This window comes from Apodemus sylvaticus, chromosome 18, assembly GCF_947179515.1.
Source record: "Apodemus sylvaticus chromosome 18, mApoSyl1.1, whole genome shotgun sequence".
Classification (NCBI taxonomy): domain Eukaryota; kingdom Metazoa; phylum Chordata; class Mammalia; order Rodentia; family Muridae; genus Apodemus; species Apodemus sylvaticus.
Window position 1 is genome coordinate 6,992,185 of NC_067489.1, and position 26,436 is coordinate 7,018,620.

The 26,436-nt window shown below is 50.1% G+C and overlaps 2 protein-coding genes across 3 annotated transcripts in view; one reads left to right on the forward strand and one right to left on the reverse strand.

Moving 5' to 3' along the window:
- Positions 1-15,852, reverse strand: part of Col4a1 (collagen type IV alpha 1 chain) — a 115,427-nt gene extending 99,575 nt beyond the window's left edge. Inside the window, exon 1 of the mRNA XM_052162167.1 lies at positions 15,627-15,852. Within this exon, the coding sequence (XP_052018127.1) occupies positions 15,627-15,710 (84 nt within the window). The 5' untranslated portion in view covers positions 15,711-15,852. The remainder of the gene's footprint in view (positions 1-15,626) is intronic.
- A 273-nt stretch (positions 15,853-16,125) lies between these two features.
- The window catches only part of Col4a2 (collagen type IV alpha 2 chain), a 139,550-nt gene continuing 129,239 nt past the window's right edge, over positions 16,126-26,436 (forward strand). For both annotated transcript variants that reach the window (XM_052162165.1, XM_052162166.1), the window contains exons 1-3: positions 16,126-16,224; positions 16,529-16,617; positions 16,742-16,796. In XM_052162165.1, the coding sequence (XP_052018125.1) occupies positions 16,574-16,617; positions 16,742-16,796 (99 nt within the window). In that variant the 5' untranslated portion in view covers positions 16,126-16,224; positions 16,529-16,573. The remainder of the gene's footprint in view (positions 16,225-16,528; positions 16,618-16,741; positions 16,797-26,436) is intronic.

Sequence of the window (26,436 nt, forward strand, 5' to 3'; positions counted from 1 at the left end):
CCTGGATTCAAGGTCCCCACCCAAAGCCCAAGGCCAGCCTAATGGGATATAGTACCTCTAAACAGTTAGACACAGTTGCAAATCTAAATATTCCCCCAGCCCTTTGTCTGCTACACTTCCAGGACTATTAATACTCTATCTTCAAGTTCCTGGTTTACTCTAAAGAAAGCCAGGCCCAAGCCTGAACCAGAGCCTAGTTTCCCACCTGTGTTTCCATGCGGTTGAAGCACGTGACAATGGGAGTTGGTGGCTGGGTCTCATGAGAGGTCACTGAGTTGTGAAGCAGTGTGTCCCATTGGTGAGGGCCCTGTGCCAGTGGCCTTACCCAGGAAAGCCCCACTAAAGCTCAAGAACAGGAGGGGAAAGATGGCTTCCTCAAATCCCAAATGGCTCCCAAGCTATTTATGGGTAGGAAGTGCATAGGGAAGGAACCACACATCCTTTAAGGAGCTAACCAGGAGCTGCAACCCCAGAGCCACAGGAAATGCAAAGTTTCCACTTAGGAGGGGCAGCAAGGGGCCAGAGGAACCTGTGCACAGCTGAGTTCACACACAGAGATCCACCATAAAAGCAAAACATGTAGAATATTATGCCATCTCCACCTTAGGAAAAGGAAAAGGGGCTCAAGAGATTCAGAGAATTTCCTTTCCCAGCCATAGGTGAGCTGCTGGCAGGCTGGTCCTCACTGCATCCACTTTTCTGGGTATTTTTTATTTCAAATGTGTTTTCCTTGGATAAATAAAAAATAGAATCACAAGATTGTAGAAGTCAAGTCAACCCAGGCCTGCTGGTTGTTGCCTCTCTTCCCAGCATTTAGAAGGTAGAAGCAGGAGACTGGCTATTCTGGCCAACCTGGGATATATGAGACCCCATCTCCAAAGAACCAGACTAACTACAGAGAAAGTCTTACCCTAGCCTCTCTCTCTCCTCCCCCCTCCCTCTCCCTCTCACCCCTCCCCCTTCTCTCTCTTTCTCTCTCTCTCTCTCTCTCTCTCTCTCTCTCTCTCTCTCTCTCTCTCTCTCTCTCTCTGTGTGTGTGTGTGTGTGTGTGTGTGTACACATGCGTGCGTGCATGCATGCACACTCTTGTCTAACGCCCTCAGCCAATCCTCAACCCCGGGTATACTGACTGAAGAAGAGGAGTTTCTGGCCTCAAATATGGCGTCTGAATGGCCCCCATCCCGGCCCAGAAGTATAGGGCTAGAGTCATTAGCAATGAGAGAGGCCCCCACAAGGTGAGAGGCTCAGGACCACTGTATCATGGCCTCGGTGGTCTGGGCTCATTCACTTCCCAGTGTCCTCACCTGAGAAGACGAGGCCCTGTAAGTCTACTCGCTGCTGGCCTTGTCCACTCCCAGGAATCACCTGTGGGCCTCGTATCCACGGCACAGTTTTCCCGTCAAAGAAGACTGACTAGCTAGCTACCCCCAAGTGTTAATCGTTCCCAGACTGTGGGCACTTCCTGTCTCCTCATGTGCTGTGCTCTTACACATCTGTGTTCCAGACCTAAGACATAATTGCTGCCCTCCTATGGAGGCACAAGATCTATCTGCTGAAAAACTAGAGCAGTCCAGAGACACCAGATACCCAAGACGCCACAGGCTCCTCCCCCTTTAGGGGCCACTGCCAGCCACCACCTGCATCTTCCTTCATCTTCTACAGAAAGTGTCCCCCCTCCCCGCACCCCACATGACCAGATGCCAGAGTAGCGGGCACAGGCTCTCTGCATCGACAAAGACAAATAGGTTGCTTCAAGCCTCCCCCTCCTCAGGAAAGGGGTTGAAGAGTTCTGACCTTGAAACGTGGATGACATAAAGGGGCTGTCCTGGAAGCAACTATTCTCCGCTTCCCGGGCTCCCCCTCCCCCTAAAACTCCAGCTAGCTGCGCTGCAAGCACTTGGCTCCCTTCGAAAGCAATTTGATGTTTCTCTAAACAGGGCGGTCCTGTTTCACACTCAATAATTTTTACATGCTGCTGCATACATTCTGTTATTTTCCTCCCTTTTACAGCCTGCTTAAAGGCCTCTTAAAGTTGACTTTCTTCGGTCACGCGATGTGTGGATACATTGACCCCCACGGGGACACGGGGACCACACCACGAGCCTGGGGACCTCACCTCGAGCCCCGAGCCTCCTCAGGACAACCTTCGGGCTCTGCTTCCCATAGTTCCCACGGGGACACGCTCTGTGTAACTTCAGTTTTATCATCAAAATGCCGTTGCACTGTTTAAAGTTTATGTCCAAGGCATAATTTCTTTTATGATTTACCCTCTTAATCAGCACATCTAATGACCAACAACATGTTTACATTACCCAAGAGTTTCCCTTAAAAGGCAGCCTCGCCGGGAGCATTCTTTCTCAGTCTCCTCAGCTCACTTGCCCCATTCCCTTTGGACTCCAACTCCACTCCCAAAGTACAACATGAACATTTTCAGAAGCTTCTGAGAGAGCCAGAGCTGGCTGGGAGAAGGTGCCTGTCCAACGTCCAGTCCTGGATCACCCCAGTTCATGAGCTGTATACCTTTAAATCCTTCCTCTCCCCCTCTAGTCCACCAGATCCAGACAGTTTCTCTTGCTAGAGGGTTTGGTTTGGATTCAAATCTATCTTACCTATGTCCCACCAGTGGCCCTGGGTGTGTTGTCAGACTCCTCAGTGACAGATGGCCGTTGAACTATGGAACACATGGCTGGGTGGCACAGAATTGGACAGGTCAAGAAGTGGAGGGGCTATCTCTGTGTCGAGCACAGACAGAGGCAAAGCACCCTGCTGACCCCTTCCAAGGAACCAGATCACCCCCAGTTTATCTGTCTAGATGTCCCCAAGCATCTATCCAGGCATAACACCCTGCCTGTGTCCCAATACTTTTCTCAGAAGAGCCTCACCAATGCCAAGAGATGACTCTAGATAAATACCACCTGCCATTTTTTTTAATGTTTTAAAACAAAAATTTTCCAAATCTTTTCCTTTCTTACTCCTGTAGCAAGTTTTAGTCCTTTGCTTCTGAGCCTGGGGAGAATGCAGGTGGAAGGCTTTAGCAAGGATCCCTTCATGACTGCCTGCCTGGGTCATAGTACAGGAGACAATCAGGACCTCACTGGGAGTGCTCAGATGGTGCCCATCATTAGAGCAGGCCATGGGAGAGCTGGACTTCAGGGCCCTTCCTTCCCTTCCACCCCTCCCAGCCACCTCTGTGTCACGGTGCGCAGGGCCATACTGGGTGGTCAGTCTGTGATGCCCCACACAGCCACTGCTCACATGCCGTGATCCCAACTAGAGGGTCACAGTTCTGAAGAATTTAAACAGGTTAGAAACACTAGCACACCTTACTTCTTCCTTACTCTCTGATACTTTTTATATCAGATGAGAAAATCCAGTTACGGAATTGCGTGAAGAAGGGTCATCGTTTCCTACCGGTAACAAACAGAGCACGTAAGATGCAGTAGCACAGCAGATGCTTGTATTTAGTCTCCTCCTCTTAGTAAGGACTCCTCCCACCCACAGGATGACAATGCAGGTGCTGCCCACTGTCTAGGACAAGCAGCAGTGCCTTCCCCCAAGAGCCCTGGCTGGCTTTTCTCAAGGAGTCAGTGATAACTCTCATAGCAACAACTTCCCTCTCCAATGCATCATCCCTAGCCCACACATCAGCTTCTTCCTTGCTTAGGATCTGGTAAGCCTCCCAAAAAAAGGTCACCATGATTAACTGTGACCAGGGGTCTAATGGATGTGAACCCGAGCAGGACTGGGGACAGGCTCTGATTGCTGACAGACATTGGCCACCGTGCATTTTGTAGCCACGGGTCCCAGTTCCTGTGCCTGGGGAATATGAAAGCACCTCCTTTCTCATCATCTGTAAACCCCACCCCACCTACATGCACCCCATCCCCACCAGAGCCACCCCTGCTAACTTGTCTGTGGAGTGCTGTAACTTTAAAGCACAGGATGACATTCCTATGTCATTATTGAGTGACACAGATCGTCCTCAAAGCATGCTACTTTCTGAATGCCCTGTCATGTTTACATCTGGTATTTCTGCATCTGATGGCTTCATCTACCCTATACCCAAGTACTTCCCATGACTAGCTTTAGGTAGAATAGTGAATTAAGCTAGCCCATCTCCTACTCTACTGATATTTCAAATTTTCTTTTTAAAATGGAGCAACTCTGAATGTCTGTTGGTCTCAAGACAGTACTTCAGGTACACACAAAACTTCCAGGAGAGACTCAGGTTCTCTTCCTACATTTATAGATCTGCAGCAAATTAGAGTTTCTGAATCTGGGACACTCCAAAATCAATAAATAGGGATCCTGTTTTAAAATCATGTCTGATCGAGCCTGATAAAGGTAAAAACTGTTTACTTGTATTAATTCCATAAAAGACACCAAGGGCAGCTGTTCTTTTATGCACTTCTCCAGCCCAATACAGCGTGTTTAGAGAGACAACTCACTTCGGACATGCATGAACACCATTTAGTACACATGATACACACATGCACATATGAACACAAAATACCCAGTATACGTGTGTATGTATGTATTCCTAATACACCTCTCCTTAGGAAGTCCAGTTGCCAGCATGCTCCCTGAACTCACTTCACACACACAAGCCAGCACTCTGGGGAAGCAATGCACAGCTGCTGGAGAGATGGCTCAGCACTGAGGGCCACTTGCTCCTCTAGCAGAGGACCCAGGTCGGGTTCCCAGCACCCATGTCAGCTCACAACCTTCTGCTGCAGAAGTCCTACACCCCATCTGACCTCTAGGAGGACTCCTGCACACACAGGATACACATAACACACACACACACACACACACACACATCTTCAGGAACGCACGCATACACGTAAAATTAAATAAAGAAAGAAAAGATAAATCACACCTGTACAGAGGGCTTTTTACAGGGCTACCTGGGGCTCCCCCGCTCCTGGGGCTTTTAGCAGATGACTTCTCTCAGTGTGTCAGATTTCATGTTTATGTTGTCCCACTGAGTGACTTTCTGACCTGAAATCCACCACAGCCGAAAATGGCTTCTGCAGGGCAAATTGGAGAAAGCACCTGAGCTATGACCAGTTTCTTTTTTAAATGTATTATTTTTATCTTGTGTGTGAGTGTGTGTGTGTGTGTGTATGTGTGTGTGTGTGTGTGTACATGTTCGTATGTGTGTACACATGCATGTGGAAACCAGAGATCAACTTTGAGTGACATTCCCCGGGTGCCATCTGCCTTTCTTTTGGCCTGGGACTCACTAGTTGGCTTCAGTGTCTGGCCAGAGAGCAGGAAGTCCCACCCATTGCCTCTCCAGTGCTGGGATTATAACTGTGCTGGCTTTTTACTGAGTTCTGAGGAGTGAATTCAGGTCCATGTGCACCTCAGTCATCCTGCCAGCCCCATTACCAACACTGTGTTACAGACACTGAGCTGCACTAGAGCACTTTCACAACTGTGTCTTGCTGAGAATTGCTACCTTTAACTCCCTCGCCTCCTCTTTCTCAACACTCCCTTCCCTTACCTCCCCACACATGGTTCCTTTACTGCCTTCAAGTCTTTTAAATTTATGTTTTTTTAAAGTCTGGATTCCATGTCTAAGAGAAAATATAATATTTATCTTTTTCTTCTCAACATCTTCTTTTCTCCTCCCTTCCTTTAGTTCCTTTCCCTACAAAGTGGTCCTCACTCTACCTTCCTGTCACACACACCACACACCACATACACACAAACACACACACATATACCACACATACATACACACACACATATACCACACATACACCACACACACACCACACATCACACACACCACACACACACACACACCACAAACATACTACATATCACACACATATACATACACACACATACACACACATACACACACACACACACACACACACACACACACCTAGATTTAGCAGAGAAAATGTTTATCTTTCTGAGTCTGGCTTGTTATAGATAAAATGATGATCTTCAGTTCCATCCATTTTCCTACAAATGACATAATGTCATTTTTTTAAGGCTAAGTGAAACTCCACTGTCTCTATCTGCCATGTTTTCCTTAAATGCATCTGCTGAGAAGCTGTTTCCGTAACGTGGCTACTCTGGGCTGGGCACAATAATATTTCCTGTCATGGAACATGCATGGAATAGGATGTGGTGGCCAAACTGGAAGCTAAACAAGACACTAGCTTTGGTCCCTCCACCTAGCACAGAGCTTGCTACTACCTATCCGTACACAGCTCACACCAGTCCACGTTCACACTGGGACAAACCAAAGTGAAGCTGCACCTTTCTGCTCCTCTAGGGTGAGGGAGAAGGGGCTCAAAGCAACTCCCAAAATGTGTGGGCACCACTTGGGGTATCGGTGGAAGATGGAGCCTCTGGAACAGGGGTAAACCCCCGAGCATTGGTGGCTCCAGAGATAGGGAAGCACTTGCTCACACTGCCGCTGTGCCCAAGGGAGCCCAGAAAGCCTCCTCTCTATCACAAGTGAAGATCAAAAAGTCCAGCCAAGAAGCCACCAAGGAGGCATGGCATTGAGCAACACAGGACACAGGTCACCTGTCCACCTCTCAAACAGCCCAACAGGCGCAGGCCTCTCGGCAACCCTAAAGGAATGTGTCACTCTTCCTGATTTATACATGAGAAACAGAGGCATGGAGAGGTCAGAATGTTTGTCCAGCCTCGCAGTTAGCTTCTGGGAAGTCAGGAATCTTCACTACATCTCCTCTTAGCTTGCAGCTGCATAGGACACCCTTCCTAGAGTTTCAGGACCTACACGAACCACTTCTGAGGCTCAAAGGGAATATGTCACTCGCTCATTGCACAGTGTCACACGTTATCATCTCATTATGAAACTAAATCTGACTTGGCAAAGAGAGAAAGCCATGTCTCAGAATGTATTCACAGAGCACAGCCCCATGAAAGATGAGGGAAAAAAAAAACCCAAAGTCGACAAGAAAACATTGAACGACTAGGTCTTTTTTTCTCTCAATTTCAAAAGCCTGAATTCCAGAATAAAGAAATATAATCATCCAATTTTTTTCAATTCTCAAGTATTTGGGAAAACAAAATCTAATTAGGAAGAAGGCGCCCAATGGTGGCTGGGTCAGACTTGGGTAACCTCTGATAGGAAGCACATGGTCTGGCCGCAGCCTTGCATGCTAAAGTGTCAGTCTGTGGTCAGCTCTAGACTAGGGGTATGTCGGGAGAACTCACCCATTGTATAAGCAATGTCATGAAGCCCACTGTGCCCGCCAATCAGGAGGCATCATTGATCCTGAGCTGAGTTTGTATATACATCCAAAGTAAACCTATCTGATCCAGAGACTAAATGACTATCTGATAGCTAGGATCCCCCGCCCCCACTCCCACCCCCGCCCCTACCAGCATTGACCCATTTTCCTGCCTGTTTTGGCAACCTCATCTTAATTTTATAGGCCATTTCCTGACCAAAATTTAGGAGTTATTTTAAACCACTAACCCCGAATGGTCTTTAATCTCCAGGAAATGGGTTTGGTTATAATGGGACACAAATCAGATATTCCCAGTCAGGGAACCAGGTGGCGAAGGCCAGGGAAGGGAAGTGCGGTGTGCTGTGGACCTCTATCTGCATAGCATACACCAGCTGGGCTCCACCCTGGCTGACCTCCACACAAATCTTCACTGCCCCCCTCAGCAACTGAGGGGCCTAAATGTCACCACCAAGGCTGGCAAGGCTCAGACAAGCCCCGTGAAGTGGCTCCTTCTTTTCCTGGTGAAGAGAAGGGTTCTCAGGGAACCAGGGTAAATTAGTTCACTAGCACCCGCTTCTTCACACACCAAAAGTATGTTGCTGGGACCTTCTAAGGAACATGTTAGTCGCCAACAATAATAGCCCCAATAAGAATTAAAATAACAAGAATAAGAAGAGGGCATTTCCCATGCGGCACTTTGGCTTCAATGTAAGAGCAAGTCCTTAGATGCTGGCATGCTGATACCATTGGGCTGCTTGGCCAGAACCTAATCATACATCAAGTTGCTGCCTAGAAAGTGCAAAGACAATAGCTAGAACCTAGTCCTCTAGACCAGTAGCATCCCCACTAGAAATTTAGAACCTCCAGTGCACCCCACAGATGCTGATCCAGAAACTTTGGATGTATCTTCTATCCCTTGGTGGTGCTGATGCAGGTAGGAGCTTCATGGTGTTGATGTAAAGATTCAATCGATCTCCTCCGGCCACACCCTGGCCACACCCTGACATCATTACTTAGCTATTTACTCCTCTGAGTTTGCTTTTCAGTGAACCAGGTATTGCTCTGCATTAAGCAAGCACTGCATGAATGATTTGCAAACAATCGCTCATTTTCTCCTCATCAACAGGGTCACTGCCTTTCACTCACAAGGTGGCCAGAGCCTGTGTGTCAACATGTACAGCCACCCATCCCCAGCAGGGCGAGGCAGATCCTTAGTTCCTTCTTCCTGAGATGTGCCCCGTTGTCTTTCCAAAGTCATGTGCTTGCATCTGACTTCCTAACATTCACTTATTAGAGAAACAGACTTTTCTTTAGTCTGGCTTTGCTTAAGTCACCGGACCTGAGACCAAGCCTCTCCTCTGACATATATACATTGAGTTCTAGCTAACTTTCCAAGTTATAGATTTTCCAAGTGGCCATTATAGTAAATGGACTGAACTCTGGGTGTGTGTTGTTTACCTACTGAAACCTCAAATACTTCCCTAGTAATATTGACGCCACCACCCATTAAGCCCTGATAGAGGGGCACGCTGGTCCTAGCATCTGCAAAGTACTCACCTAGATGACAACTCTGCAAACTGAGACACTATCATTCCAGAGGAAAGGCAAAGATGTAATGCAAACCTTAAGTGCTAGTGAGGGGGCTGGGGAGATGGCTGGATGGCTAAGGATGCTCACTGCCCTTTCAGAGTACCTGAGTTTAGTGCCTAACACCATATCAGGTGGCTTACAACTACTTGTAACTCCAGCTCCTCCAACTCAAATCAAAGGTCAAACTTCTCTAGTCCCTAGATAGAGCACTCAGATGCATGTTTACATACAGTTAAAAAAATTCTGTTTTAAAAATGAAGAGCTAATTAGTATACATAATTGCCTCAACATAAAAAGATACTAGAAAGCTACATAGTAGCCTAGTCCTTCCAACTGTATTCTATATTGACATTGATTTCTTTAAGATGAGCCCAGGGAAAATGTCACAATAGTTACCGTTAGCTTCATCAGTCCCCTGCTTCAACATGAAATGAGTACTGGCCTAGAAACTGGAGTGCTAGATAAAGCTTATCCTTCCGAAGATACATGGCTGCTAACACCCAGGAGAAGCCATCGCTACCAGAAGGAGAATGGGGGCGGTCTTAGTCAGGGTGTCTACTGCTGCCGTGAAACACCATGGCCAAAAAGCAAGCTGGGGAGGAAAGGGTTTATTTGGCTTAGACGTCCACATCACTGTTTATCATTGAAACAAATCAGGACAGGAACTCACACAGGGCAGGAAGCTGGAGGCAGGAGCCGATGCAGAGGCCATGGAGGGGTCTGCTTACTGGCTTGCTCCTCATGGTTTGCTCAGATTTCATTCTTATAGAACCCAGGAGCACCAGGCCAGGGATGGCCCCACCCACAATAGGCTGGGCCCTCCCCCATCAGTCACCAATTAAGAAATTTCCCTACAGCTGGGTCTTATGGATACATTTTCTCAATTGAGGTTTCCTTCTTTCAGATGACTCTAGCTTGTGTCAGTTTGACATGTCTTGGGAAGATTGAGTTTCCTGTATCTCTATAAAAGTAGATCTTTGCTTTCCAAAGTAGAAATTTAACAACAAAATAATTAAGCCATTTTAATTAAATATCAAATGCAGAAGGAATTCAGCTCCTTTTGAAATTGTGCTGAGTTGCTGGCCATGGTGGCACACTCCTTTAATCCTAGCACTTGGGAGGCAGAGGCAGGCAGATCTCTGTGAGCTCATAGGCCAGCCTGGTCTACAGAGCCAGTTCTGGAACAGCCAGGGCTACACAGAGAAAACCTGTCTCCAAAGAACAAAAAATAAAATAAGATAAAAAAATTTTAAAAAAGAAAGGAAGTATACTGAGCAGGGCCCAATACCAACCAGGTAAATGTCATGGGAATGAACAGCTGTGCAGATGGCTTCCCATCCATACAGTGTGTTGGGCAAAAGGCTTCCCAGTTGGTGTGTTGGGCAAATGAAATGCAACAACTGCTTCCCTCAGTTCACAGCCAGTGTCTCCTGATGTCTCCTGAACAATACAGGTCCCAAATACAACAAAATATGGACTTGTGAACAGCAGTCTTCCCCAAAGACTGAATTACATGGGCAACAGGGAGGACACTCCTTAGCATGTGGTAACACGGCACTCTGGGACCCCTGTGGCAGGAGAGGAATATCTGCTACATCTGCCTCAGACACTGCACTCACCTCTTACCACACACCAAGAGAGATCTGAAACCCAGATTACCTGAAGTGTGCTTACAGTGTGTGGTGTAAAAGCCAAACCTAGCCAGGCTTCCATAACGAACATTACTAAGCCACGGAATAAACTATTTACATAGGGAGGTCAGCACCGTGTGTGTTTCCATGTCGTGTTTAGTCTGTGCAGGAATATCTGCTCGGAATTCCAAATTCAGGGGAAACACCTCCCTGGGCCATTATCTTCCTTTGTGTTCTCTAATAATGCCACAGGATGGACACTGTGGCATAGTTTCCAGGAGCCAGTACACAGCCCCACCAGGACTCCCAGGGGAGGGTGAGAGAACAGCCTGGAAACATCAGGACCAATTAATTACCAGTGATTAATTCATGCCTCCACCTATGGGCCAGGTTCTTTCCCTAGCATAGTCAAGGTGCTTTAAAAAGATGTGGCCTTAGGCGTCTTACAATTGGCAGGGATGTCAGAGCCAGGCTCCCAAAGATGACGTCACAGCAAACCTGAGTCTCCTGGTGTTTGCTTACTTACCTCATGCACACAGCTTCCCCGCAACGCACAGGCCTCCTCCATAAGGTGCAATTATCCTCACCTTACATACTAGGGTGAGGGGCTTGAACAGTAACGGTTCTCATATTGATGAACTTTAAAATCCTATACCACACCCTAACTCTGGGAAGCTCAGAAGAATGGAGAAGGCTAAGGGAAGACACGCACATTGCACGTGTGAGAGCATCAGCAATAAACCGGCCCCTGCGATGTTGTGAAGATGAGGCTTGTGTAACCCATACACCCGTACTGGAAGGGTCTGCATAGCCCAGCGGGCCACGCTCACGATGAGAAGCCCACCGGCCCCACACTGCAGACGTGTCGAAGAGCAAGGAAGAAAGGCAGGGCAAGGCGGGGTGAAGGCGATCCTGCCAGGAACCGGACCCAGTGTGGGTCTCAGTCATGGAGGGGCAGGAGTAAAGGACCCAGCTCCAGAGCCATCCGCCACCCCAGTCATGAGGACATAACCAAAATGCTTCTGCGGTGGGGCATCAGAAGGCCAGGCGGTGTGAGAAGCTGAGAAGTCCAGCTCCGCAGAAGTTTGAAATCAAATGGGGACAGTTAGGGCGAGGTGTTGTTCAATGGCTACAAGCTTGAGATGGCCACAGGCAGGGCTGCAGATGCCCAGGTAGAGAGCTGAAAAGAGAAGAAAGCAGGGGCCTACTCCACAGACATGCCCAGCGGGGCTGGCTCGGGAAACTCAGGGCAGGAGACAGCCTCGCAGCCCAGGACGAGGCCACAAGAACAATGGCCGACAACACAGGGTGGACCCAGGCCCCTGAGTGACAGGCTGCCAAACATTAACCCAAAGGAATCCTAGAGTTCAAACCTCAGAAGACATTCCCAATGACCCGGTTCTGGTTTTGACCTTTCATTGTGTGCTGGACAATGGCAGACACGGTCCTTGGTATGGTTCTGTAGCTCACATATTTGCTGGGCGGGAAGAACAATGCCCCAAGATCCTGCGTTAGGCCTTCTATTGTTGTCCTTGCTTACTTTATCCGGAGTTCCAAATGCCAAGCCCGCTTGAGAGACACTTTAACGAGGTTAATCTGTTTCCAAGTTTGGGAACAATCGCTGGTCGATGCTGTTCGGTTGTGAACAAACGTCTTACGATTCATCCTGACAGACAGATACGTGCTGGGGTGGACCCAGGAGGCCCTGCCTTATCTCCAAGGCTCTATGGGTTCTGCATGGTGACTCCCGGGATCTATTGTCTGTAAAACCTTTACCAGCTCTTCACTAAATAACCCAGCTTGTTGGGCCCTCTGTCTATTCTCAGGAGTATGCCCACTGCAGTTAATGAATAATGAGGGGGGTTCGAGCTCTCCCGCCTGCCCTTGCCCAAATCCACGTAGCCTTTCTGGGTCAGTTCCCGCAGACACTCCTATCTTGAATAGTTCATCCTTGCTTAACTTTCCAACCTCTCCCTACTCCCAGGAGATCGCCCACCTGGAGAGAGGACACAGGTCACACACTGGGCTGGGCACTCCTTATCTCTGATGGCGTAGACCTTACCCTTTAACTCCTCTTAGGCTTTGTAAAGCCAAAGGTCAGACACGCCAACAACTAATCCCCAAAACAGCTCCAAGGAGAGATTTCAAGGTCATTGTGGAATGCAAAGACCCTTAAGATTGACAGATACCAGGAAATGTCAGCCTGCATTCTGCTGTGGGGCAGGGTCACCACAGCCAGGGGCTTCTATTCTAGCACCCACGTTTGGGGGATAATGTCCTCCCAGTAGTCCCCCCAAAAGCTAGACTAAGTTCTCCTTTGTCTTTGAGGTCCCACGGTTGTGGCACTGTCTAATCCCCAGCATTTCTGTCTGTGTCCTGGGGCCAAGACTGTATGTCACTCCCTCGGACCTGCAGTGTGACCAGCGCCTGCCTGGGACAGGACAGGAAGTGGGTGTTCCAAGTGCATTTGTGAAATAAAGGAAGAACAAAAATGTACATATAAGAAAGGGGCTGGTGTGACTGCAGGGGAAACTGAGGCCCAGGGTTCAAATGCTGCTTAATAAAAGCAGCTGCTTAATAAAAGCAACCGTGAGCCCCTTATCCCTGAACACATTCAGTGTACACCCAGTAATTCAAAGTGTTAGTCAGCACCTCTGGTGGAGCCTAGTCTAGCACACATATGGCTGATATGCAGATCTCTGGCTGATTCCAAAAGCTCTTGTCCTGTTCCTCGTAAAAAGAGAACAAGGACTGGGGAACCTCCCCACTAGTACCCCATGCCCATTGTGCCCTGTTGGGGTTACACGGGAAACCAGCTTTCTCATCTAGATACAAACTCAAGGAGAACCACCCAAACCGGCATGGGAAGACAGTCTCCCCTCTTCGTATGAGCTTTTTGGCCATTCAGTCCCTGGAGACATGAGTAATGTTCAGGAGACAGCAAGACTGCTGGGCAGGCATGGCCACACTTAGGGGAAAGTTCGCATCTCAGACCCAGAAAAGCAATTTGATTAGCATCAATAGAGAGGGCTTGCCCAGTGTAAACACAACCTTGGGCCCATCCCCAAGCAGACCTGATGCATCTTACCATCTAAATGTTATGCTTAGAGGATGTTTGACTGAGAAAATACAATGGAGGCCACTTCACTGCTGTGGTACCGCTCACAGCTAGTTTTAAAAGGAGCAGGGCAAAATGTTATTGATACCACGAAAAGGAGGTATACCCTCTAAATGAGGGGCATGCTGTTTTTAAAGGGGTCTTCTTGCATACCTAAGGTCATATGCACATTAGCAGGCTTGCTAATCCGGGGTAAATGTCTCACCAAGGTACTGTTTTAGGGTGCCCACAGGCCAAATCACTTAAGATAAGACTGCCTGAGGAACAGAACGCAGAAGTGTCAAGGAATGTACTCAGTCTTACAGGACGACTAAAAGGAAATAAATCAGTGTCGAGCCTCAATGCTAGCTGGTTTGATTTTTCAAGTAAGATCAGGAGTTTGTGCGGCTGACTCATCTGTTTAAAGTCCTTAGTGTCTGGACATGCGATCTCACAGTTAGCTTTGCTAACACAATCATTCAGAAAAACCCAAATCCACACAGTGGTTCATGCTTCTCCATCACAATGACCTACCCTGGTCCCCTTAGAAGTAAGTCCTAGATCTTTTGGTAAATATTTTCCACCCTGGGGACCGAACCCAGGGCTATGAACATGCTGGGTAAGCACTTCACCATGAAACCTCACCCATAAGCCTCTTTTTACTTTTATTATTACTATTATTATTATTAGGGAGGGTCTCCATAAGTTGTCTAGGCTAGCCTTGAACACATTCTGTTGCCCAGGCTAGCCTTGAACTTGAGATCCTCCTGCTTTGGGTCTCTAAGATAGGCCTGCACCACCATCAGGTCCAGCCCAGCCAGCCTGCTCTGTTGAGAAACTGCCCTCAGCATGAGAAAGGGTGGTTAAACAGCTACCTGCGGTGAAGGTGGAGAGCAGGAGAGGAGGGAACTCTCTCAAGTCGCTTGCTGATGTAATCATCCTTCTTCAATAACCAATGAAGAAGCTACCACCAGGGAGGCAGGACTCAATTAAGAACCCCCCTAGTAACATTACCAGTTTATTCTAGTATGTAACAGTTAATAATTTATAGTACAGTTGATCAGTATCGCTCCTGCAAGAAAGAGGTGAAATTCTTAAAAAGGAAAGAAAATGCACAATTAAGGAACAGTTTCTTTTAAAAATTGGCAGCGCCGGTAAGCAGCAAACATCGTTTTAAGAGTTTTGAGGGGGAAGGCAAACTGTGGAGAGGCCACACCTTGTGGCCTTTGGGCCTGCATGGCTGTCACAGCAGCAGCAGCTGAAGTGTATTCTCTAGAGGCGAAGGCAGAAAGTCTGGCCGGGTTCCTCCAGAGCTGGAAGTCTGGCTCTTGCAAACATCTCCCAGCGCCCTCCTGGCCAAGCACAGCACCAGAGGAAACAAAAACTAAAAAAACAATTTGCGCAGGGAACAATGCAGCAGAGTTTCGCTTTGGTTTCACACTCAAGTCTAAATGTGGTTATAATTTTCAGGCACACACTCATAAAAGGCAAGAGTTGAGGCAGAGACTTTTAGGATGCGGAGAAGAGCCCGCGACTGTTCTCAAGCGTGCCGTAGGCTACACAAAAGTCGTGGGAAAGCAAAAATACAGATGTTTCCAGGCAAACGGCCCAAAGCTGTTCGGCCTCAACCATCCCGGTCTCCAAACAACCAGAAACACACCCAACGCGATTCCCCCTGCACATGTGTGTGGGACTCTGAGTGGCGTGGGATGAGCCTGATCACCCTTCCAGCCCCGACCCACTCGCGCGCCCCGCCGCTGAGCGCCTTGGCAATGAGGGTTCAAATCTCACTGGCTCTTTGGTACCCTCACCCTGCCATGGTGCGCGCTAAACTTCAGTCCCTTCCTAACTCTCCCGCATCTAGCCCATAACAAAGGAGGTTCCGTAATGGATGTGTGATCGCAGCCCACAGGGACCACAAGTGGGAGACCCGGGTGAAGAGTGCACCTGGCCGTGCCACCCGCGACACCCTCGAGGGCCAGGCAGCTTGACCGCGCCAGGCGCTGGACAAAGAGGCCTCGCGGGGCGCCGGGGGGTGCAGGGAGGGAGGCTGGGGAGCACAGTCCGCAGGGCACTCACCTTCGCAGCGGCTCGGCTGCTCTCCTCGTGGAGCAGAAGGGCGGCGAGCAGCAGCAGAAGCCAGACGCTGAGCCGGGGCCCCATGGTGGCGCGCCCGGGGCGGCAGGGGACCAACAGAGACGGCGGGGAACTGCAGCCCGGCTCCCGTGGGCCGCGGCGAGGTGCTCAGTCTCGGAGGGCCCGGGCGTGAGCCCTGCTCACCGTCCCGGGTGCGGTGGCTCTGCGCAGAGACCTGAGCGCGCCGCCCGAGGAGCTCCCCAATTTGTTGGCGCTGCCCCCTCCCCTCGGCAGTGCGCGGGCGGCGTCTCCAAGGGGAGGACCCTGCGGCGCGGGTAAGAGGCGGAGGCTGCGCGCCGCTCGGGACTTGGTGTCGCAGGGAGTCCGGACGCCGGGGCTGTGCGCTCCGCACCCAGCTCCTCCCGCGCCCCGATTCCACGAGCCCCTTGGCTCACCAGTCCCGGGCAAGCAGCGGCAAGGCACGCCGGGGCCGGGAGTCCGGCGCCCACGGAGCAGAGCCAGGCCGGCCTGGCCGCCGCTGTGCGCGAGCCAACGCTTCTGCAGGGGCCCATGCGCGCCGGCAGCAGCTCCTGACCCTGAGGTGAGAGCGACCCCCGGGAGGCGCCGACAGCCAGGCCCCAAGTCCAGGACGTGTAGCACTGGGGCAGGCTGAGGCCGCGCGCTCCATTGGATCGGAGCTGGAGGGATAGGGATCGCGCTTCATGGGCTGAGCAGCTCCAGGCGGGGCCTACGGAGAAGAGTCTCCCTTTTTCTGACTCCTGATGAGACAAAACTTTGGTCACCCCGCAAGGAAACGAGGGGCATTACTGAGGAGTCAGAGTGCTGCGATGATGATGCTCTCTCTGCCTGCAACCTTTGCTAACCCGCCTTGTCTCTTGCCTCAGGTTAGGAAGGGATCGAGGCGAGCCTAGAGCTCAAAGACTGGGATCATGGACCGAGTGCGGTTCACAGCGTCTGGCCCTCCCCTACGAGGGTAAGTCGCCTTCTGCCTGGTCTCCTAGGTGCAGGGGACCTTGGATGCATCTTTCTCGGGAGTTGACAAGTTGGGGCCCGCACGTTCTTGTCGCTCTCTTACCCTCCCTCCCTCTTCTGTGCAGGTGGCTGCTGCTAGCGACTGTGACAGTGGGGCTCCTGGCTCAGAGCGTCTTGGGGGTAAGTACCACTCGAACTCCACGCGCTTGGAGTTCCGCGTCCGTGACGGGTTGGGACGCTCGCGGAGCCTTGTGGAAGACAGGCTCGCGGAGCCCACCTGAGTGTGCTTGTGCGTTGTAGGTGTGTGCTACTGTGTCTGCCAGCCGCGCGTCCTGTGCAGTGCAGGAGTCGGCCCTCTCTAGGGAGCTAATAATTAAAACGTAGCCTCAGGCACCTTTTGCTGCCAAGCTTTGGCCTTAGCAGCGAGAGAAGAATGTCTGTCACTAGGCCACGAGGTGCACGGATGAAGGGGGCTGGGAGTAAAGAGTTTCCAGAGACTCAGCGGTGGTGTCCTGGCACTGTGGTGGGCAGAGAGCATCTTGCTTAAATATGAGCCTCTGGGGAGGGGCGGAGCAAGGAGGAGACAGCCTCCTGCTTGAAGGTTGTTAGGGAACAAAGGGATAGAAACCGCGGTCTGGTCTCTACCAAATCTTGAGTAGGCCCTGAAGAGCCACAGGCCAGACAGCAGGCCTGTAGTCCCTGGCTTCTGTGACGTGTTTACTATACCTGTTACTCATTCCATGGCCAAAGCAGGCCTGCCAGAACTGCCTTTGAACTGACCTGCAGGGATGCGCTGAGGTTTCCACGCATTATTAAATGTAGCCACTCCTTACAATTGTACCAGTGCCACCCAGGTGGAGGGTCTCCTCATGGGTAGTGTTGTTTAAAAGATGCATGAAAATTGAGGGCCCAGGGCCAAGTGCCCTGTGTGCCCTGTTTACCATCTGTGGAGTACCCGAGGGCCTAGACAGAACTTGGAGACATGAGTACACTCTACGTGTCTGGAACCAACACACCCTGAGGGAACGAGCTCTGCTTCAGCCTCCTTCCCTTGTCACCTAGCCGAAACCATCAGTGATTCTCAAGCTTGCAGGAAGTGGGGCCTGGTCCCACCACAGAGTTGTTTGCCTACCCATCATGAGGAGAAAGGGAAGCTCTGACCAGACTGTAGCAGGTCAATCCTGGCCAGTCTTACAGCTTGAGTCTGTCTTTTCCTGCCCCAGTCCTCAGTCCTGGCTAAAGAGCATAACCTAAATGTTGGAACAGCCATTACCTGTGGGCCCTCATGCATGACTCCCACTTGGCCAGGATCCGTAGACCACAGCAGCACTTAAATCAGTGCTCCTAGAGAGTGAGAGCAGTGTGGCGACTCCCACAGCCCTGAGCCGCTGTACAGATATCGATGTCTTTAATCCTCAGAACGAAGCCCTTAATTAGTGGGCCTCATTTTTTAAACTCCCGAAAGGATTGGCTTGGAAAGGCATCTTAGCCAGCTCTGCCCTTGCCCATGACACCAAGCCTCAATTTCCACATTCCTCAGAATATTTGCAGCTTGTCACAGAAGGCCATATTCCCTACATATCACTCCATGACTTCCCCAAATCCTTTCCCATGCTACAAACCCACCTCGGTGTCTCTGGCCCTTTGCTCTCGGATGTGACTGAGAGCATGAAAAGCCACATTGCCTAGAAAGGCTTTCCAAAACTTCAGATCCCATCCCAAGACACTCCAGCAGGACTTTCTGAGGTGCTGCTGGAATCTTGCATTCCCAGGAGACACAGGAAACTTTGGGAGCCCTGATCTGTTCATGTGAGCTGAGAGACAGCATGGATATCTTCAGTGTGCTTGGTTCATTCTCTGGACTTTAGATTCTGAATGTGCAAATGCATTAGAGTCTGTGTGCCTGCAACAGTGTGCAGTCAGTATGGTCATCAACTTGGTCCACTGGCATTTCCACAGCTCGTGCCTGTGACATGATTTCTTTTTTTTTTTTTTTTTGAGGGGGGGTGGTTTTTTGGATTTGGTTTTTGGAGACAGGGTTTCTTTGTGTAGCCCTGGCTGTCCGGGAACTCACTTGTAGACTAAGCTGGCCTCGAACTCAGAAATTCACCTGCCTCTGCCTCCCAGAGTGCTGGGATTACAGGCGTGCACCACCACCACCCGGCGACATGATTTCTTGATGCACGGAATTCTTCCTTGTGGCGAGCTCTGCCCCTCCCCTCTTGTCTGCCCCATCCTGTGGTCCTGTTCCATTGTTTTGGTATCTGGAATCACTGTGGGGTGGATACATTCAAAAAATAGGACCACTGTGTTGTATCTTGTGGGACTGCATGCAGAAGCAGCTGGGAATTGTTAGTGAAAAGAATGGGCGGTTATTTAATGAATGCTTCTTGTATATCAATTTGTGTGCATGAGTACATCAAAGCCTCTAGGAAAATACTCCCGAGGTGGGCAACCCATATGCCCATTAAAAAAAAAAAAAAAAAAAAAAGAGGCCAGAAATGTAAATAACGTGCCTGGGGTTTCTCTTTTGAAAATGGTGAGGCCAGCCACCTCGCCACCACACCCAGTCTCCTGGATTCCCAAGCCAATCGTGAAGATGCTCTTGGGGCTTATCCTTGGCTCTTCTCATGTTGGGGCTTTCCTTGGTCTAAATAAAGCCCAAACCCTGGTTTCTAGGAAGGGGTGGGGCCCCTCCTCTACTCCTCTGTTGATCAGGAGCACAGAGTGAAGGAAATGAAGGCCCACCATCTTCATCCTCAGCTCAGGGTCACGTGTGAGTCCAGATGCTCCATCTCCACACCTCAGAACCAGTTACTGTCATCCCTGTGGGTGTTTCCAAAGGCCAGAAAAACTACTGCTCATACAAATGCCCATCCTGAGACCAAAGCTTGAGTCATAAAGGGGTGCCAGTCCCAGAATCCTCTGTGGCAGGCTGCCTGGGTTAAGATCCCAGGGGGACAAGCAGCTAAAGCCTACCGTGGCTACTTCCATGTGTGTCTGAGTCATAGGGACTTGTGGACCAGTGTCCACCTCATCAGGCTGTGAAGGGAGCAGGCGGGTCTGGGACTAAGGAAGACTGTGTGTTCCCACTTCCCTGAGGCTTTGATCCCTTTGTGTGAAGCCAGGGCCCCCAAGGAGAGGAAGTCAATACACGGTTCTCTGTTGGTAGAGTGGAACCAGGAGCACACCCAGTCCTCTGGAGCCTCAGAAGTCACCTTCCCTGAGTAGCTCAGATGGCTTAGTCACAGCACAGACACTCCTCATCCCACACACTTAGAGATGGGTAGGAACTTTGGTCAAAAGAGCGGGGAAGGGAGAGGGCCCTGTCCCTGTCCCTGGAGTAGTCAGGACCAGAAAGAGAGAAAGTATGAGACTCAAGGACAAAGTTCTGGAGCAGAAAAACTAAGATTCTGCTGTGGAAAAAAAAAATAATAAAGACTCAAAGGACTGTAGTTGAAGGTCTGCAGAGAAGGAACTAATGTGAGTGTTGGGCCAGGGGAAGTCTGTGCAGAGCCTTGCTGCTTTCCTGTAAGGCCATGAGAAGGCTGCCACTCAGAAAGCTGAAACTGGGGTTGTCGAAAAGATATCCAGGCTCTGAGGAGTCTAGAAAGTGCTTTCAAATGCACCTCTGGCTTTTATTGCTGAGGCTGCACACCAGCAGAGGTGGCAGATGAGTCAGGCACCGGCCTGAGCCCACTCACCTCAAGGGAGAACCAAGCACTCTTGGCAGAGGTGATTCCTCCTGCATGGCTACTGGTCAGCTGCTTGAGCTCAGAGGGAGTGGGAGCTGAGGAAACGGTGGCTGGATGGGCAGCATGCTGCGCCTGCGATGGCCCACACAGCCCAGGTCAGTCAGAGGCAGACTGCAGCTGAGCTGCCCACTTCTGCCAGGCCTGATGCCCTGGGGATGGGTCCTGAGCTCAGGAACTCCCCCACCCCAGGAGCGTCTGGACGGACATCAGGGCTCTCTAGAAATGTAACACATTTACATTTCTTAGACATGAGGCCTTCCCTGCCACACATGCTGTTGAGAAGCTTCTGTAACCCAGTAAATAAACGCTACCCCTCTAACAGCCAATCCCTCCAGTCAAAGGTCCTTGGTATCTCAGGACTGTGGCCTTTGACCCCACTGACTTCTCCAGGTGACAATGAGGTTTTTGTTTAAGTAATCTATCAAAGAATCAGGTGATATGGGATCTCAGGAGGACTTTGTGGGTATCTAAGACCTTTGTGTGTGGCTAGGGGGTGAATTTCAAAGAAAGTTAAGTAGCCAGGGCTTCCCAAGTAAACTCTAATCTATTCATCTGGGAGAGGATTCTCCTGTCATTGGCTCTTGGTGGGTCCCTGCTCTCTGACCAGCCCTGCTAAGGCCTGTTCTGCTCTCACTGAGGTGGATTTTGGAGCAGGGAGCTTCCCTGTGCATCATAGCGTCAAATTCAGTATGCCACCCGCTGCGGATCCTGGCACAGAAAAGCCACGTTAGAGAAAAACATGTCAGAAAGCTACTGGAGTCTATAGTTGAACATGATAATGTTCATTTCTTCCTTTTGAGAAGTGTGCAAATGTCTGTAAGGTGTTAGCTCATTGTCTTGTCTGGGTGGGGGGTGTATAGGAACCTGAGCTGTCTTTGCAGTTTTTCTGCCAGTGTCAACTGAGATACAGATTTTTTTTTTTTTTTTTTTTTTTTTTTTGGGTGGTGAGGGTGGTGCTGGTGGTGGTAGTGGTGATGGTGGTGGTGGTGGTGATGGTGGTGGTGATGCTGCTGCTGCTGCTGCTGCTGGTGGTGGTAGTGGTGGTGGTGATGGTGGTGATGCTGCTGCTGGTGGTGGTAGTAGTAGTGGTGGTGGTGGTTCTGGTGGTGTTTGAAATATGGTTTCACTATACAGTTCTGACTAGCCTTTAGCTCACAAAGATCAGCCTGCCTCTGCCTTCAGAGTGCCCAGCTCTTAGGATTTCTTAGCAGGTAATCAAACTTCAATTATAGGTCACTCATGTGTCAGTGACAAGCAGAATGTGCCAAGGACAGGGAAACACTGGGCCTGCCCACCCTCCAGTAAGTCAAGGTTACTCTGCTGACTTAGGAAATACAGGAGGGGTGGCCCAATGTCTTTGAAAGGATTGTCCCCTGGCCTAAGTGAGGGCCTCCTCTCCTAGTAGGCCCTGCAGGGCTGCAGCCGGAGCCTTCCCTCCCTACTGGGCAGTGAGGCGGAGTGCCACCTAGCACTTACTCTGCTTATCCTGGGGCTCTCCCGGGATCAGTGTCCTTTGTAATGACTGACTGATAGCCACCTCTACAGGGAGCTGGAGAGTGTCTCTGGTCTCCTGGAGGACCTACACAGCTTTAGAGGTTGGGACCTTCAACCCCACCTCCAAGAGAGAGGCCCAGAAACAGAGATGATCCACAACTAGCGAACAAATCAATTGATCCTGTGGATGGCGAAGAATCTCCCAACCGTAATCTCCCAAGGCTGCCTTAGCAGCTCCCAGCTGTAGCCTGGCTGGGGGTTTCTGGAAGCTGGTATCCATTGAGTGTGGAGCCTCTGCGCTGCCCCCAGACCTCTTAGTGTGTGCCCCTGAGTTCTAGCCAATGTATTAACCCAGAGAAGGGCCAGGGAACCCCAGTGGAGTCCCAGTGGATCGGAGACACAGAAAATCAACCTTGAACTGATGAGCAGAGCCTGAAGTCAGGGCAGCTTGGAACCAAGCCATCAATTGCTCTGTCCAGGTGAACAGTGCCAGGGCAGAGGGGAGGAGTCAGCTCATAGCCACGGTGCCCTTGGGTAAAGAGTGGGGCACACATCTGGGTCACAAAAGGATTCTGTGTGAGGAAAGAGGAGGAGAGGAAAGAGAGGACAAGGGAGGGGAGGATAGAGGAGGAAAGCGAGGGGAAGGAGAGGGGAGGGAGGAGAGGCAGGAGTTTGTAGGAACAGTTATTTACTAGGAGAGGAACGGTTGGCTGGGTTGAGGCAGAAAGGCTGAGTTGAAGAGTCGTGCTGTCTCTAGGAGGGCAGAAGCCTCGCACAGGGCAGCCAGACTGGAGCCCAGCCTCCCCAGCCCATGTCCTTATTGCCTTGGAGAACAAGAGAGCTGCATGCCCTGTACCTCATGAGATCAGTGCTGGGGACGCAGGGTGTGCCAGGACACCCTGTGTCCCCAGCCACTCCTTCACACACACATACACACACACACACACATACACACATCTTTACACACACACACATGCACACACGCACACACGCACCCCTCTACCTACACACATACACACATGCACACACACACACACACACACACGCACCCCTCTACCCACACACATACACACATGCACACACACCCATGCACACATCTCTACAGACACAAACATACATACACCCCCTACATGGCACAGGCCTCTGAGTGGAAACCCCAGTGACCGCAGCCTGCCTCAGGTAGCCCCTGGGGAAAAGCCCTGCTCTCTAACTGCTTGGGAGGCTAGAAAAGGAGAAATGAGAGTCTGAGGTCGGCATGGGCCATGTATGCAAGACCCTGTCTCAAAATCCAAAGCCCAGAGGGTAGTGAAGGGTGAGCACATCCCATACTGGCATGAAAATGGCCCCAGGTACCACTTATAATGAAAAAGAAGAAAATGTAGACATTAAATGTGGTCTACACCCATTGGCTGTTTTTCTCCCCGGACACACCTTCTTCAACTCCGGTGACCATGCACCTGCTTTCGTGTGTGGGCACCCCACTAGAGTATGTGCTCTGATGCCTGAAACATAGTGTGTTCTTGAGAAAGCAGTGTCTGCATGGGTATGAGTGACAGGGAATTCAGTTGCCAGGGCTGAAACGCGTCTCTGGGTGAAGACTGTACTCAGAGAAAGTCAGCGAGATACTACATCAAAGTATGTTTGCTCTCACTACATTCCCCCCACCCCACCCCCAAAATTAAATGTTACCTCCACTGGATGAAGCAGCTGGGGGTGGGGGAGCATCTGCCTGTGGAGATTTGCATTTTTTCCTAGGGATTGTTTGACCCTGCCCATAAAATTCCTGTTTCGATGTTTCTGCCCATTTCGGTGACCTCCCACGTGGGAATTGCAGAATTTGTGTTTTGAATTCCATGGAGCCATTATCCAGTGGCTGGCAGGACTCACTGAGCACTGGGCTCTTAACTGTGTGTTGATCTTGGTGGCTGTGGGGTCACAGGGCCCTTCGAGAGAGAGGAAGACGCTCTGGCCTCACATGGTCACAAACATGGCCTCGCACTGTCCTGTGGCTCTGTCTGGGCACAGGACGCAATCTTTTTAAAGACACATTTCCTTTGCGGTCCCATCCTCCCCAGTCCACAGTGGTACTGGTGAGGAGCCCATGAGAGATGTGAGCCCTGAAGACCCCTGAGTGGGACCCCTGAGCCAGTGGGAAGCCCAGCATCTCTGCTGTCCCAAGCAGCAGGTGCCAAGGCCCAGATCCAGTTGTTGACACTGAGGGACAGACTGAGGCAGAGAAGACAGAACAGTCTGCAGTATCAGTAGGGTCCAAGGTAGGAGAGGACCCAGGGCTCAGTTCTCAGCCTTCTGCCCCTCACTTTGATGTCAGGGTATCAAATCCCCCCACTGACCTCCCAGTAAACCTGTGATTGTGCGAGGTCTTTCATTCCTACATCTTTCATCTGTTCCCTAAAGCTCCCATTGCGGCCATCTTTGGCTTCCTTGGTTACCTTAATCATAGATGTTTTACATAGGTGTTGAAGGGATTGAAAGGGAGATATTCTGGCCCCCACACCCTGATTCATTATTGACAGACAGTAAAGATTTTGTGAATGTGAATTTTGTATCTGGCTATGAGATGGAAGAGATTTCTGATGGTCTGTGGGGTTTTTCCTTGGTGAGTTTTTCTTCCACGTGGCTACTTTTCTCATCCATTTGGATGACTTTCTCCTCTAGGTTCTGGGTTGAATGTGTTTGCCTGTGTCTGCTTGTAGCCTGTTGGCCATTTTTACTAGATACTTTAGGAATCTTCATCTGGGGTTTTACTTACTTCTGGACCTTTGAGTTCAGTAGCTGAGTTATCATCTTGGAAGATGGTCTGGCTCTTCTGTACCTCTTGCCTTTCTGTGCTGAGGTTTCTATGTCTGTTGGTTTGGCTGTCTCTTCTTGGTTGAGGGATCTTCTTTCCAAGTAGCCTGATCTTGACATCTCAGTTCTAGATAGCACTCAGCAAGGGGCTACAAACTACTGTAGCATTAGTGCCTTCAAACCCTGTATTCGAGATATAGAAATACATTTAAAGGTTTATACACTTCTGTTGGTGTCTAGCCTGTCTGCTCTGGACAGCTGCCACCCCAAGCCTTTCCTCAGCCCTGGGACTTCAACAAAATAGGATTTCTCTCCTCTACTGGACTTTCTATGAGAAGATCACTGTCTCACCAAAACTCATAACTAGATCTGAGGTTTCTGGAAGATGTAGGCTTGTCCAGAGGATAGAACTGTGTTAGGTTTCCCCTTTAGACGTGACTTCTGTTTTCCTCCCCCAAGCCAGGGACAGGCAGCCCACTGTTTGGTCTTTACCCTCTTTTCTACCGTTTAGTTATTTCACCCATCTGTGTCTTTAGGATGAAGCCCATTTTTGCTTACTGTCCCTTTTTACCTGCTTGCAGAGAAGCAGCCCCTAGTTCGCCATCTTAACCAGGAACTCGATAAGGGGTGAGGATCCCTACCCATTTTCTCAGTGTCTAGAGCATGAAAACCATACTGTATCTACATGGCTCTTGTTAAGTCATTTCTGTGGTGACCAGGAGCCTGAGCCCATCTACAAAGTCACCTACGCTTCCTCACATGGTACATGCTGGTCTAGATACATTGCTGGTACCTCAAGACAGCTAGGTCCATTTCCTTTGAGTCTGAAAAATATCAGCAAAGGGGAAATTCTTATTTTTATTAAAGTTAAGTCAGGGTATAGCTAAATTACTTCCAGAACAAAGGCTTATAACAATTATATTTCAATAACTTGGAGGTCCAAGTATAATGTGATCGGGAGAGAAAGCTACAGGAGTCTGGTTGGGCAGAGTGTGATACAAAGAAGCAACTAAAATCTTGAATAAAGAAATAAATGCCGCCCCCCCACACACACACACATTGTATCCTAGTAGCACTTGCTTCTAGGGTGAAGTGCCTTTACTTTCTCTGCAGTCATTTGGCCCTCTGGTGAAGGAAGCCAGCCATGAGCATCTCCCAGAAAAATGCCTCCTTCCTCCTTTCTTATTTAGTGACTTTTTTCTTTGTCAAGTAGCTTAGTCATAACTGAGAAAGAACCAGGATGCACACCTTTCCTGTCTACAAACCTCCCCTGCCACTTCCCACCAGAGCCGGGTGCCCCACCCCACCCTCCAGAGAGGACCTCAGCTTGGACAGGATTTCCCACCACCGTACTGTCTGGCCTCCTCCCTCTTCCTGCAATACAGGAATGCCGAGGCCAACGTTTGGCCCTCTCTGGGATCCATGGCAGCATCTATTGCTGTCAAATTCCGGTGGGTGTGTTTAACCCCATCTAGAACACCAGGACATAAGGAGAACACTTCTAGCCATTGCCAGTACAGGCCTGGCTTCTGTTGGTTTTCTTCTGTTCACCTGGGGTTTGTGCTGATCTATCATGGATTCCTTCTGCCACACTGTTCATGAGCTGGCACAAATCCTACCTATCCCACCACGCAAGATGGTCAGTCCCATCGGACCTGGGCCCAGAGAGACCCCAGCACCCCAGTGTTCTTGCCCTCCTTGGCTCCTCTGCCCTTCCTTCCCTTTTGTGGGTCCCGAGTTCTCCGAAAACAGCACTGTTCTCT